At 37.6% G+C, this 15859-nt stretch overlaps 1 protein-coding gene across 8 annotated transcripts in view; it reads left to right on the top strand.

The window, feature by feature from the left end:
- BCAS3 (breast carcinoma amplified sequence 3) overlaps window positions 1–15859 on the top strand; it is a 374628-nt gene that overhangs the window by 153493 nt on the left and 205276 nt on the right. For all 8 annotated transcript variants that reach the window (XR_774766.1, XM_010573787.1, XM_010573786.1 and 5 more), the window contains 2 exons: window positions 58–223; window positions 1416–1516. Coding sequence is in view for 7 of the 8 variants with exons in the window: in XM_010573787.1 (XP_010572089.1) it covers window positions 58–223; window positions 1416–1516 (267 nt within the window). In the remaining variant the exon portion in view is untranslated. The remainder of the gene's footprint in view (window positions 1–57; window positions 224–1415; window positions 1517–15859) is intronic.

Genomic DNA, 15859 nt, shown 5'->3' with positions numbered 1-15859 from the left:
TTTTTTTCTGTTTCTGCTGGGCTATTCCAATAAGATTTTCTTTCTTCTTGCAAACAGATCAATCAAAACAGTTTGTAGTGGAGTCGTTGTATATTATCAGTTGTTACGGTAGCCTGGTGGAGCATGTACTGGAACCACGTCCACTCAGCACTGCTCCGAAGATTAGTGATGACACACCTTTGGAAATGATGACATGCCCAAGAGCCAGCTGGACTTTGGTTAGGTAGCTCATTCCTTTTACTTTGTTGTCGTCTTTTTGTCTAGAAAATGATCGTGAGCTATTTTTTCGGGTTTTTTTGGAGGAGGTGAATGAACTGCATCATGATTTTCAGCCATATTTTTATCTTAAACTTTATCTTTAAGACTCTTAAAGTTTTCTGTTGGAAGAGAGGACTCTCGATAGCAAATTCAATCTTACCTTTTCATGTAGTTCTGCTAGTGCTTACGTGTCTGAATGGGAGCTAACCATTTAAATACTTCTGTGGGGTGGAGCTACATGAACATGTTAACAGATCAATAGAGATCCTTATCAATTGGGGATTTTAAATGATCAGATTATAATTTAGCTTTTTATGTAAGGACTAGAAACAATTATTTTAATAGTGTTAAAGTACAAAATTCTGCCATGAGACATGAGTGAGGTTTCCACGATGAAGCATTGCAAAGAATTAGGCAAGTTATCCTGTAAGTAGCTGAAGGTAGCATTTCTGAAGACAGTTGAAGAAATTATTCCTGACATGTGGAAGACAGTAAACAAAAATTGATGAGAAAGTGTTGTCAGTGCTTTTGACGTTTTAAAATATTTTTCTATCGATTTTTCTTGGCTCCTATATTCCTTAGTGCTGCTTATGGCTGGACTAGATTGATCAATACTTGATTTACCAAGCTATTTAGGAATGGCCCACCCTAATTAAAATTACAACACAGACTTCTAGACCATTATTGTTGAAATGAGTAGGTTGTAATGGAATTGAAAATTCTAATTGGATCAATAGTCCATAACTTTACACAGCTTTATTTTCACAGTTTGTAAATGCTCAATGACTTTACAGTATCGAAGCAATGCTAGTTAACAGAACAAAAATGTTCCCCAGTTTCAGTTACGTGTTTATATAACGTCAGCATGACATACAATGGTCCTAAACGTATTTACCAACTTAATCTAAACCGCCTTCATCATTTTTTTGCACAATACACACAGCAGTCAACAACCAAGTATTGTCTTTGCCTCACAATCTGCGCGATTTGGTCCTGCTGCTCAACTGCCTGTGGTGTTTTGCAGTGTTTCAACAAGCTAATTTAAATAATTACAAACATTTTGTGAGCTTGTATAGATAATTACATGTGATGACAGAAACACTGATTTACATTCTCTGTATTAGCTTAAATATTAATAGTCTTGTGTTTTACCTCAGAACTCCTCAGTGGAATGAACTCCAACCACCATTTAATGCAAACCATCCACTGCTCCTGGCTGCAGATGCCGTGCAGTACTACCAGTATCTTCTTGCTGGCTGTAAGTAGCTGACAACTTTTTGTCTTACGTGCATGTTTTAACCCGAGTGTGACTTTCTGAGTTGGTTTTTCAACCTGCATTTATTTCAGTACATATTCTACCCCAGAACAGGGCTTCATGTAACCAACTGTATTACTAATGGTAGAGTAGTGAATATAGGTTCTTTTTGATATGAATCGAAGTTGTGTGGCTGTCATATAGCCAAAACGTGAGTGCTTGGCAGGCCTTGCAAGTGCGACCCACTAGATCCCCTCAAGTCTTTAGGGTTTCTTCACCTCATTTCTTCTCGTGCTTTTAGTCATTTCCTCTTGTGAATTCAATACTCAGTGACAAGCGAGTGCCTCTGCATTTTCCCTCTCCACTGGAACTCGTGATTGCTGGGCTACTTCCAGCCAGAGTCTCAGACAGCTGCTTCCCTTGGGAGCCTTGGCATCACTTCCAGGGATGGCTGCCCACCTGCCTCGTCCTGTCTCTTGTCCAGCCACATCGTTTGCAGGGAGCCAGTATGCATGGCATTGCATATTCAGAAACATTTATATTTCTATATCTATAGATACATGGTATATGTATACCATATATATATATATAAACCCATGTTATTTTATATTGGTTTTATACATAAATGTGTATTCATGTTATTTTTTATTTTGACAATTCAAAAAAGACAAGAATATTAACAGTGAGTAGCAAGTGTCTCTTTTATCTAGGGTGTAGTCCAGATCAAAGTGATACAACAGTCAAAGTTTCACAAGGGAGCAACTCTTGGCATATGTAAGGGTACTCTTGGGGAAACTAGACCCTCTGCACAGTTGTCAGTGCAGCTAACGCCAGCATGTTATGTGACACAGGCATTTTAAAATGCAGAAGGTGGACATCTGGGCCAAAAGGCAGTAGGTCTGAATGTGACTGGTAAAAGCGACATTGGCGCCAGATTAGATCTGTTGCTTCTACCTGTCCATCTGTTGCATGTGCTCAGAGCTCAAAATGTTGTGGCAACCTACAAGGTTAGGGTCTTACTTCTTCTGTGCTGCATAGAAAAAGGAAGAAAATTCAAAAGGTAGAAAAGAAGATGAACAAGTAATTAATAGCACACAACACTGTGTTAGATGTGCCTTTTGGCTAGAATTTTTTGCTAGATTCCTGCATCATTTTACTTTCACTTACAGATATGTGAGTTCTGCTTTGAGATAAAAGGTCATTGCAAGGATGTATTTTGGTTGTATAGTATTTTACTATATAAATATAGATCACTGTTTTCAAATGAGTATGTCTACAATTAGGTGTGCAAGCCTATACTTAAATTTTCATAAAAATATTTTGAAGCACTGACTACAATCAGGTCAACAAATATATTTGTAATTTATATCAAAGCCTTTAATAGACAATAGTAACTATAAAGTATAGGTCTAATTTCATATTTTAGTTTAAGGTAACTGCTGCCACATAGTCTGCTTATGTTGCTGATAATTCATTTTGATATATTTTTATCCATTGCTTATGCACCTGTTGCTGATGATAACATTAGATAACTTTTATGATAAGGAGATAAAAAAGGCAAACAGGCTCATTCACAGAAACTCCAGTGTTTCAATAAGTTATGTTTAGCTAGACATGTTTGCAAGGAAAAACATAATGTGTTTCCTGCTGCCAAGGAGGTGGAGTTAAGACCCTTTTCCAGCACTTTTCCTTTAATATATGTCTGCTTGGCCTGTTAGTAGTTAAATTATCTGCATAAGACAAAGCATTAGGATAAAAGGATACCATCCATTGCTGTGTGCATTTATTGTTCTTTAGGGCTGTCAAGACTATTGCTTTGCAGAATTATCTAACCAGACTATTAAATGTAGCATCTTCAGGGAAAACAGCAATACTGAGTAGTCTTGAAAAGGTCTCCAAAACCAGCTTTAATTCACAAACACTCCCTATGTTTGTGAGTCCTTGCAGCTTGCCCCCTGTTCGGGCCAGTTTTCTCCCCCCCCCCCCCCCCCCCCCCCCCCAATTCTCTGTTCTAGTTTTGGATGTCTTTATCATCCATATTGGCTTCAGCCATTTCCCTTGAATACTATCAAGCATATAAATATATAAATTATTGTATGTAGTGTGCAGTTATTGCAGTATGGGTCCAAGAGCACAGAATGCTGTCTGGAGAATTTTGGACACTTTGTAGAAGTAGTTTGTCTGCTTTTTAGTTTCTGTTGAAATTAAAAGCAGTGTATTGCATAGATACGGTCTGAACAAAAGTTTTTCTGTGAGCATCAATGCTTATATACACAGATCACATTTATCCCACATACTGGTATCGGGAATGGATGTGGTTCACTCTGTGTATTTCATTAACAAATCAAATACTATGCATTTCAAATGTTTTTTTATGGGAAACTTTTTAAAGGAAGAAGAATGAGTGGTAGCTAAATTCCAACGAAATGATGAATTTGTATTATTTGAATTACAGTGAAGAATTTTAATTCAGGTTTTAATTCATGTAATAAGAATTCATTAAGATGGGTGTGGAATGTAAAGAAAAATAGAATAATAAACTCTGAAGACAAAAAAGAGTCCAGAGAACATAGTAAAAATGTCATTAACAGAAAAGTTTGTGTATATCTGATCTTCTTTGAAGTTTTATTTGTCTTCTGGATTTACTCTATCTGAAGCTGCTCAATGAAGTTTCTAAAAAAATGGGAGTCAAACCAGGGTTCTCACAAAAGAGTCCAAGACACCTGTTAGCTTTCCCCCTATTAAATACATGCTAAAACGAAGTTACCTGGCTCTGCTTACCTGCAGTAATGTAATGGGTTGACATTAGCTGAAGCCTGTGGTTTGATGTGCTATCACTTCCGTCAGTAAGTTTAATTGCCAGCAAATGGCTAAATAGGGGTTTAGGGTGAATGTTTCATCTGTCTGCCACGTTAGTGGTAAGAGGAATTCTGGCGCCGTTTCAGGGTCACTATTTGTATCTGTCTATCAGAGGTAGAATACAGCAGTTTCTCTCAGTTTCTGTATAGCATTTCTGCCAATTGTTTGGCTCCATTAAGTGTGCAGGGGAAATAAAAGCCTGAATGACCAAGTCACAAGGGGGTATGGATAGACCCTTTCTTTGTCCACACTCAGAACATTGCATTAGGTCTCATTATCCATTTATAATAAGTGACCTTTGCCCCCTGGGTCATTGAAAAATACTCAGTGTGCTTTTTAGCACAGAGTACCTCTGTCAGCAGACGGACAGAACAATGAAACGTCTGGCGGTCTGGTTGGAGGGCTATCCTGTGCAGGTTTTCATAAATATGCAGTTTGATGCCAAAACACAGGACCAAAATCTTCCTTAGTCTCTGAAAATGATAAAGTAGGCCAGTGAGTTCTTGTGATGAAAAGAGAATATTTTAAAAACACCGCATTCAGTTATTTACACACAGATCAGCTTTTAATATTTCTAAACCTTAAAGTTATGTTCACAGCTAATAAGGAAGTAACAAGGAACCATTGTTTGAAGAAATATTTTGTACAACAAGTGTCCAAGACTTATCCCAAGGGTATTTGTAAGTGGATTAGCACAGCTGTTTCATTGCTTTGAGGTCATGTGTGACATCTGCTGCAGAAACCTGGATCAGAGTATGCAGTTCGTGTCTACCTGAGCGCTTTATCATGGCTGTGGCTGGTGCAGAGAGGTGAGAAAGTGGATAGGGAGAGTTTTGGACCTTTCTGTAAGTTCATAGCTTGAAAGTGAGCTGGCATGTTAAATTCCACAACCTGGTAGCCTGCAGGAAGCGTTAGTATCCTGCTGCTAACTGTTTCAGGCTTTCTGCAGTTGGTCAGAGTAAAAATAACCAGTCCCGAGACTCTCCTCACCTTCTGACAGAGCAGATTTCAGCCTTAGTTTTGTTTTCGTCAGAGTTCATCCCAAAAAGCCTTGGATGTATTACAGTCCTCAGGTTGTCAGTGCTGGGTGTCAGGTGCTAGGTGTTTCTCTCCTACCCTTCTCAGGTTTAATAAGTAATATTTTACCTTACTTGTGTCTCTAGTATTCTCTCTTTATTTGCCTGTGTTCTGAGCAACTCCTAAATCTAATCACAACATAGGAAGGAAATGTACGTCACATTTTATTCTTCCTAGATGTTTTTCCTATAACATAAATACCGTCACCTGGTATAGTTAGACTGTCGTAGCAGACCTGACAGCGGGGGGAGAGTTGTGTGAGGCACTGCATGCGCACATAGGAGGGTTTCTGGTGTCTGCAGAAATTTGCAATGTAAAGGACTTGGCTTTCCTCAGAGAATTGCCAAGTTTCATCATTACTTATGCTTTAAATGCTACTTGCTTCCTGCTGTTTAGTACTTAGGAATTAAGATGCTTCTGGTAATATAAACTCTAGAGGCATGCTGTTAAGATGTGCTTTTCATGTCCATGATAATCTGCTGTTTGTGTTCAGGTTTTTTTCCTACTGAATACTTTTCTTTCTCTTACCATGACCCAAAGTGTTACATATTAGATTGACTTAACCCGTGTTTCCTTTGTCTGACTTCTGTACCTTCCATTTTTGCATGTTGGAATTCATACAGACATGTGCATGGTACATAATGGAATTGCAATGAAAAAAGGTAACTTTGCATAACAGCAGAAAGTCTTACATCCTCATTTCATACTTCTCACTTCCTTTCTTCCGTACCCCTCCTCTTTTAATTCATTTTTTCATTGCACTGGAGGAATGGACTGTAGTTGAAGTATCTGAAACGTGGACAATTAACACATTAATGAAAAAAATTTGAAATCAGACCAAAAGCTATCCCAGAAAGGTATTGAATAAAACGAGATACGATTTCTCTCCTCTGGCTCTGGAAAGGGCACCTTCACATTCCAGGCAAGAGTTTTGGCTCATCAGGACCAGTTTTATGGAGACGACCTGCAGTTGTCAGAAGCAGGCCAATGACAAGAATTAATATATTAACTGGTATGCAGTACTCTTTGACAAATTGCTTACTAAATACATCAAAATTGATTGGACATTCTGTGTTTAAATTGACAAATGACTGCATTAGGGGAAGGAGGGAAATCCATTAATTACAGCTGCCCTCAACCATAGGAAATGTAATCGTATAAATATAGATTTTGTTAAAACAAAAGTCTGTACTTTACTACAGTGTTGCTGGTAAGTGTACTTGCACCTCTTTGCTATTATACCTCCAATAGGAGGTTTTGAAGACAGATCTTTGCAATTGGCTTTTAAATAATCAAAGACCATTTCTGTTGTGTTAAAAGGAATGATGCAGTGTTTCTTTATCCCACTCTGACTGCTTCTGGAAATTGTTTCTCTCTCAGAAAAATGGACATGTAGCTGAGGCTTCTGCTGTCTCATTAATTGTTTATCCTAAATGCAATGTAATTCATATTCCACGATGTTGGGATTCAAACCAGTACTCTTTATTCTCATTCTTTGTGCCTCTACTGGTCTCCAAGTAATACTTGCAGGGGTCTTAACTTATTTCTGAGTAAGAATTTGCACTTGAGTTAGGCCTGAAGATATAATCAGTTTTATAGACTTCGTTAAGGGATTCTTGAAAAAATTAAGGTCTGTGTTTATAGCTGCCTTTGACTTTTGGCTGTTACAACAGATTTTCAATTTCTGGACCAACTGTCGTACGTATCTTGTGTTTTACTGAAAATGGCTTTCATTAGAAGTCAAACTTAGTAACTGTTCATTGTCTTCAAAGGGAGGGGGCTAGGCTTTCCTCACTGTTTGTTTGGGCTAAATGATAACACAATTTATACAGATAATCTCTGTAACGCTGACATCATGTTTGCACTTCCTGCTCCCTCTAATGAAAGCTATGCACCCTGAGCGAGACTTTTGTCTCTAAGCAACATTGTGGTTCTTTATGGCCTATTTTATATTCCTTTCCTACATTCCATTGATGGAAATAAAAATTCCACACACAGAGCTAGTGATTGTGCAGTGGAAAGCAAGACTGAGAGTAAGAGTGGAAAGTGTATTAAATAACTGTGTGACTATATGCTATGAAGAGAGATACTATGAAAAACAAGCTACAATGCATGTAATCATAGCCAAACTGCTGCCATACGAGTTACACCTAGCAGACACAGTAAAGAATCTGGTCATTCTGGTCTGCAAGCCTTTTTCCAGGCGCAGCAGAGCGTGATGGTGGTCTGGTAACAGGCTAATGAACTGGGACTGATAATTATATTTAGTGTTCTACCACCTCCCAGCCTTCTACTTCTATTTTTCTTCTTGCACTCTTTTGTGTGTGCATATTTAATAGTGTAATCTTTCTCTCTCACTAATATGAAAGAATATACGTTATGGTACTTCTCCCACTATATACATAGCTACAGTGTGTGTGTATGTAGCATATTGTGTAAGGCAAGAGCTGTATCTTGCTCTGTGTATGTTCAATGTCTATCACAACGGAGCTTGATTTCAAATAATAAAACCGATCAAAACCAGAGCCCATTCTGTAACAACAGTTATGCTATCATGTAGTTACGAGGTGTTCAAAGACTTTTTGCTCTGTTTCTGTGACATCTCTGCATGGCCACGGTCAGACGTGAGTTTGGAGTAGTTCAGCAGTTAGTGCTCTCAGCTGCCCATTATGGTGCCTCTGCTGGGCTTTACTGGTTCTGCAGCAGCACTGGTAGCACTTCAGAGCGAAGTTGGCCAGTTTAACATAATCCACCGATGAAGGCTATCTAAACAAAGCTCTCTGACCTCACCCTGAGGTGGGCGAAGCCCACTTGAGTTTATATGAGCTGCTGTGCTGTGTAGCCTGGAGAGGAATTGGAACAAGCAGTGGTGTGTGGGTTAATGTTTTAAACTGCCATCATTTTTATGTACTGATCATATGAATGTTGCCTATATTACTGGCCTTTCAGATGTACCTGTGCACCACAGATGAGGGCTTTTCCACAAAGTTGTGTTGATTGAGTGTTATGGGCTTAAAACTGCAGGAAAGAACATAGCATTCATGAAAAGTCGGAGTGACGTAGCTGGGCATGGCAGAGCTATGGGCTATCGTGCAGGAAGGCAAACAGGGGAGGACACTGCTTTGTCTGTGCTGAGCAGATGTAAGCCCAGCTTTTTGGTAGATTGAGTGAGTCCCCGATCACAAGACGTGTTACGTTTCAATGATTCTGCCAGGGTTTCCTCCCTATTCTTAACAAGAGTATTGCAGCTAAACCTTTGTTAGTTGTTAACGCAGTCCACTTATAGATGGGACACTGCATTATGTTGTTATTTTGCTATTTTGTGTACAACCAGCACACAGCTGAGATTTCATGTAGTTACTTTGGTACATATGTTTAACTTTATTATCCAGATGGGAATTTTAAAAAATACTTTCTAGATTATCGGTTTGTCATTATTATTATTCTTTCTACTTCAGATTGCCTCTAGCTAGTGTATCATTTTCATGAAATTCTACTTTGTTATTACCATATAGTATAAGAATACAACATACTTTTAAAAAGAACTTCCTGGGTCTCTGCATCAGTAGTTTCAAAGGAGTTGTGCAGATGTCCTGTAAAAATCAAGATCCTTGGGGAAAAATTTATAATTCTTTGAAATTTTGAGGAGGACGTTTCTATACAGAAAAATGAGTTTCAGAATTTCAAAAAATTAATTCTTAAGTGTTTATCTTGACTCAGGTATTCTCTCCAAATATTGCATGAAAATATGAGTATATATATGAACATATAAGTGATACAGGTAAAATACGTTGTAGAAGAATTTTTGCAATTTAAAAATATTTCATATTTGGAATTTTTTATTGTGTTTAAAACTGTAGCAGATCTTGTATACAATTTATAAATATATATGCTTATTTATATATATTTTATGACTACAGTTAAAAAATTTCCAGTGCGACTGATTCCAAGCATGCATTTCTCTTACAGAGTTGTTACATGTATTTGGGGTTTTCTGGCAGTAGTCACAAACAGTGAAAATGGAATTTTCAGGTTTGCTTTTTACACTTGGAGGCGTAACAGATTGCAAGCTAATCTGGATCACCTTTCCATTCCAGAAAAGATGTTTCTAATGAAACTGTAGTTCATGGTATTTTTCTTAAGGGAAAACTATGTTTCCCTAAAACTGTAACCTGCACTTCCTGCTCCCTACAGGAAACAGGATTGAGTGGTCAAGGGAAGCAAATTTAATTTCTGACTGAGCATAGGACTGATTGGGGTAAATAGGAACAGGGCAGATGTCATTTCATGAAAGAGCTGCATCATTGCATATGAGTGGTGCAGTAAATCATGATACATTCTTCAGCTGTGATTGGTGTTTGTGAAATAATGTAGATGAGGTGGATAAAAATTAACTCTGTAAGGTGCATTGGATGCTGGCAATGTATGTTAAGTTTTTGATGCATATATATACCTGGGCATGTGCATGGCTTCATCAGATTACTGCATACTTGCCCATCTTAATCCATATTTTATAAACTAAATGCTGGAAACAGCACTGCATATAGGAATTAAAATACTTTCAGATGTGTACAAACAACAATAATGAACAAGGGCACATGCTGAAATAGTTCTTTACTATTCTTACATGGTCATCTGGAACTTCTTAGAGAGGGGTCCATCAACACGAAGGGGTCAGTTTTCAAAGCAGTGTACAGGGATTTAGCCGCGCGACTCCTATTGACGTTAATGGGAGTCAAACGGGTAAATCCCCACGCACCGCTTTGAAAATTTACTACTAAGCCTCTTGACTTCTCACTACATACTTTGATTGTAACAGTAATCCATGGTTAACATAATTTTCCCGACAATAATGTCAAACATACTTTTGAAGTCAGTGAATTATAGAAATAGTTACCTCTTCCATAATTCTTTAAAGATGGCCATCAGATGGATTTTGCCATAGGTTCGTGCAGTTGAAATTATTCTTTAACTCAGGAAAGAATATATATGTTATCCTTTGGTACAGAACTGATAGTCTGCTCACAGTCTGAGCATTTGAAGCATTCAACAACCTTAAGATGCTCCATACTGTGAGTAATATCAGGTTCTAGCTCTGTCCAGCTTTAAATGGTCATTGTACTTGACTGGTTTCCTATGGGAACTTCAGAAATGGAAACTGGAGTTAAGCACAGTGAATGCATACCCATCTCAATGCAGCCAGCAGTAATGGTGAAGCCTGAACACCTAATGAGCACCTTTTAGGGGAAAAAAAAAAATGCCAGGCTGTTGACTATCAGACCCGTGTTAAGTAAGGAGCAAGTAAAGCAGTCATCAAAACTGGGAAAATCTAAGGAGAATTCATATCCTGATTATAGACCTACCTATTCCTTTAAGATTAAAGTGCTGATACAGAGAATGGATGGTCTATAAAGCACCTAATAAACTGTGAGCAATATACAAATAATGAATGAATAAATCTACAAGTCAATTGGTGGTGTGAAATAACTGTTAGGCTGGTTAAACTCCTGGTTTATGGGGAGGGGGGGTGGTTAGCTTAATTTTATGATGTTTATGATGTTTATCCATACAAGAATCTCAGAAAGTCCTAACGGGGAAAAAAATGAGTGGGGAGAAGTTTTGAGTCAAAGAGGATATTTTAATTTGCATGGCATGCTCCTGCAGAAGTTTACAAGCTGAAAAATGCATTAAAACCAGAACTTTGTTCAGTAACATATAGCCACAAGTAAAAATACATAGAGCATATCATCAAACTGCAAACAGTTTGTTTTAAATATGGCTGTAAGCATTGTGTCTAAAATGATATTTTGGTCTTCACTTTATTGTCAAACTTGAGCAGAGGTAGAGCCAGCAGGCATAGAGCTCTGTGCTCTAAGAGAAAATTTAGGAACATGCATGCAGTAAAACTCACTAAGCAGTTGTTGGGCTTGACCTGCATGGCAAACCTGACTGTGGGATACTGAAACCCACCTCTGACAGAAGTGAGATCACACATATAAGATGGAAAAACAGGTGAACCTGTTGAATTTGAAGCGGCTGCATGTAGACCTAAACCAGAACTGTCACATTCTACTTGTCATGGGCAACATGATGTAACTAATGCACCAGTAGTTCCAGAAGTAGCATGAAGTAAATAATTCAAATTGTGGAGCTTAATTTTAAGAGAAGTATTCCTGAAGCTTATTGACAAGCATGTGATTACCTCAGGTCTCTAAACCACCTATGATAATTTTAGATATAACTTAAGAACCACAGAAAAAGCATCAAAATCAGACATTAAGTGTATGATTTCTATGAAACCTAAAAGATACGTAATTTTTATTCTGTGTACCTCTTTGCCATGGATATCACTAGACACTGCGTGTGGACACAGGATAGACTTCAGAGTTAATGAATTACTTAAGAGTACATTGTTTCTGTTTCTACTAGATTTTAGAATCTTATTTCAAATTACAAATTTTGTGTATTCAGTTGAAATAAAGGAAAGCTCTCTGGGTGTCTGCAGTCATGTGTATGGCAGGCAGCACAGAACAAATAGTCTTTATAGTCTGCAAATGCCTTTGCTCTTAATTTGGACAAACATACATCCCTTAGAGAAGAGCACATTGGGAATTTCGTATATAACTCTCAATTAAATTGAATTGTGTAAAGCTTATTTATATAAATGAGAAAATTAAAACCTTTTGGTTCAAGAAGTACACAAAACTAAGTAAAACTAATGATTTATTGTTCACAAATTAAAACCATAAGTGCACACACTACAATTGAGCTGTAGTGTTTCTTTGTTCCAACACTTCTATGCTGCTGAAAGATGACAATTTATAGTCTTTGAATGAATAAAGATTTGTCTTAGGTCTAGGTATTTATTGTATAATTAGCCCATCTATGAACAAAACCACTGTTTGTTAATTCCAATATTCGTCAAGCATGTATATTTGTCTAGGTCTTGCTCACGTGTCAAGAATGCCTATGCAAATTATTTGAGGTTAATAGAAATAGTTGGGTTTCTTTATTTGTCACTAAATATCATGGCAAAATTTCAAAACAATGGGGTTTTTTTCATACTTGGTCATTGAACTGTGGGAATCGGGTCCTGCAGTTCCAGAGGAATACCAGCTCAGCAGTGTTTCAGCCTTTGCTTTGGCCTGTGTTGAAACTTTTGTTTCCACAGTCACTTCTGTGTGGTTTTCCTGGTGTTAACAATTATCACACAAATGATTGAGTTTGTTATGTGGTGGGTTTTTTTCAGACCCTTGCCTTTAATAGTCTTTCTTCGATATGGTAGTAAGATTAATCCTGTAACTGCAGAGAAGGGAGTCTGTAAACTTTAAAAATTTATCTTAGATTATGGGTAAGCACCTGCACCTTTGATTTTGAGGGTAGAAAATGAGACGACAGTGTTCAGGTCATGAAAGAAGATGAACAACAGTTTTCGCTGAGATTTTGTTTTTCCTTAGTTAAATGTGGAGTGGTTCAGTAGAGCTAGTCAGGATGGAGGGACAGGAATATATTCCAGATTTAGAGTTGATGCAGATCACTTTTCACTTGGAGGACAGAGATTAAAGGTGTTACTATTATTTTTGAGCAGCTGAAAGATGGGTTTTGCCCCTTGCCAAATATTTATGGCAAAGCTCTGATTTTTGCTGTAGGTAGCACTCCAGTTTTTAAAAAGTGACCTTGAATGTTTGCTTATGGAGTTCTTTGCATTTCTAAGCAGACTTTAGAAACTCATGTCCTGTTATACTGCATAAACAGAAGTTGTATGTTCTAACTCCCACCTTAGATTTTTATTTTTATTTTTAATAAGCACTCATTTTCTTTGTACTTTTTTAATCCATGGGTAATTGTACAAAATTCTGCATGTTTGTGTATTTCTAGATTAAACAAACTCAGTTGCGTTCTGGTATTTGATATATGTTTGTTCCAGCTGTTCGTGTAAGAATAGCAAAAAGTTAAAAATTGACATAGCTTAGACATAAAGCATTGAATTTATTATTTTAGGAAGGTACAAAACACCTGCAATTGCCAGTAAAATATCTCTGTGCAAGAAGGGCTTCCTTGTTCCTTGTCTATGTGTGTGCCATTTGTGACTTTTTCCCAATGAAAGAGAAATTACAGGAGTGCAAGTAAAAACACTACTTGCTGCAAAGCTTTTGAAGAATTTGAATTTTATTATTTGCTATCCTGCATGATAGTGAAATTCTTTGGAAATTGAAAAAACTCTGTTATAGCATAAGAATAGCTTCACTGAGGTGTAAGAGGCTGCCATAATTTCCAGTGTGAGTTCAGATTTTCGAAGAATTAAGCTGGAAGATAAAAGGTTACTTTTGAGCTCAGATTCTTGGAAATGTCCCTCTGGGCTTAAATTAATCTCGTCTTGGAACTTGATACCAATGCAAGAGGTGTGTGACCCAGAAATGAAGAAAGAATTGTTTTTACATTTTTAGAACATATTTGTTCCTGTAACTTCAAGGCCGTTTTTAACTTGAAAAAAATGACCACATGTGTATCTGTAATAAGCAGTACAGCGATGGCAAATCTCCAGCAAGGATCACTTGTCTTTTAAGGTCATATCTCACAGAACACGGCATGCTCCCACTAAGGGCAGTGGGAGTAGAGCTTGTTTTGCCTGTGGTAAGGCTGGGACCATCATTATGGGATCCTGCTATCAAAACCAGACTCTCTTTAAATGCCTGCTTTTGTGATAGGTGTGGTACATAAATGCTATTTTATTAAATAGCAAAATAAATTACTGAGGTTTGACCTCAGCTAAGGCTTTATCACTGTTGCCCTGCTGGTGAACTCTAAGGCAGAGCTTTTTCATGGAATTCAGCATGTCGTCACTTTTTGGTAGAAAGAGTTAATGCTGCGCTCTAAAGCTCTTCTGAAACGTGTGTTATTGCAAGACCTATGCAAAGCTGTGATTTCTCAGGAAAAGGCATACAGCATAGGACCAAAAATATTCTTAAATTTAAACTTCTTTCTCACTGTAAAGCTGTCTTGAATCTCCAGTAAAATATAAGAGTATTACCCAAGGGAGAAGTACGGTGACAAAGCAGGGTGGATGCTGCTCCCTGGGCTAGCATTTTTGCAGCTAGTCACTGAATAGCAGCTTCTCTAATCTTGACAGCTCTAGTAGTTGCCCGTGGGATAGAAAGAACAAAAAAAATTCAGAACAGTCCATAAAGTTCCTGTTGGTTTGAAAGCAAAAACATCTGCTAGAGTCATGAACAGTTTGTTAGCGGAGTTCAATAACAGGAAAGCCTGCAGTTGATCAGCTGTGCCCTCAGAAACAGGCATTACTGCAGTCGGTAGAATTTATTGTTAGGGGAGTCAGGAGATATGGGGAAGATTAGGGCAACAGCAAAACGTGTCAAAATACTGGGTTTGTTTCATCGGTTTCGAATATAAACTTTACCGGTAAGGAAGAAGTGTGGGCATTATGGTTTCATGTTCAGATATTTACTGTGAATCGTCAGCTGTTTGTAATCCAGGAAGGTATGTGTATTTTCTTAATACAAGTTTGATATGGGCTGGACAGACACATCCGTAAGTCATTGAATTAGATCTGTCATGGTTGTAATGAAGCAGATGAATGTAGTTTCTATATTATCTTGAGAACTGGTGAACATACACTGCTGAATGTCAAGGTGTGTATGTACACATACGTGCAGGCACAAATTGTATTGATTTCAATGAATATGGCAGATGCATAGTATCTCATGGGAAAAACTTGACACTTTGTAAGAGTATGTCCGAATGTATATAGCACTTGGAATAATTCTTTAATAAGTTAGGCCCTGAACTGAATTGGGTATATTGCAGGTTTCAGGATAAGGACTCTCTGCGATACAGAGGTGTTAGAAATGGCTCCATAGCTGAGGTTGGGTTCTGATACCCACTTACACAAACAGGATGAAAATCCCTTTATTTCATATAGTGTATGGATTTATGAAAACCCTGTGCTGTTTATATTATAGAGGCGCCGTTCTGTATTTATGGTTACAATTGTGTCTGCTTTGCCATTATAAACTCCTATTATTAGGGGTTTACAACATGGCTGTAAAAATTTGTAGTGGATGGAAACTTGACACATAAAGGTCAACCCTGTAATAATACAGTTTTTAAAAATCAATTTAAAAAACTTTGAGTCATTTTTAGATTATGTGAATATGAAAAATATTGGTTCTAATTTTAGGATTGTCCGGTATCTTAATGCTATAGCATAAAACTCTCTTGTTTTACCAAAGTAAAAATACCATTGTTGCATTTGCTTTTTTTAATTTGCTTTTGCGGTGTCTGCTCTTCCCTCAAAGCGGGTATGGTTTCTTGGTATTGAATCCAGGCCTCCAACAGGCCCCTGACGGTAAGCAGGTACAAGAAAATGAAAAATACCTGCTGTCTTATTGC

The sequence above is a fragment of the Haliaeetus leucocephalus genome, unplaced genomic scaffold (genome assembly GCF_000737465.1).
Source record: "Haliaeetus leucocephalus isolate CR32 unplaced genomic scaffold, Haliaeetus_leucocephalus-4.0 Scaffold395, whole genome shotgun sequence".
Taxonomy (NCBI): Eukaryota; Metazoa; Chordata; class Aves; order Accipitriformes; family Accipitridae; genus Haliaeetus; species Haliaeetus leucocephalus.
The sequence above is the reverse complement of the archived record's forward strand: the minus strand, read 5'-3'. Positions and strand labels throughout refer to the sequence as shown.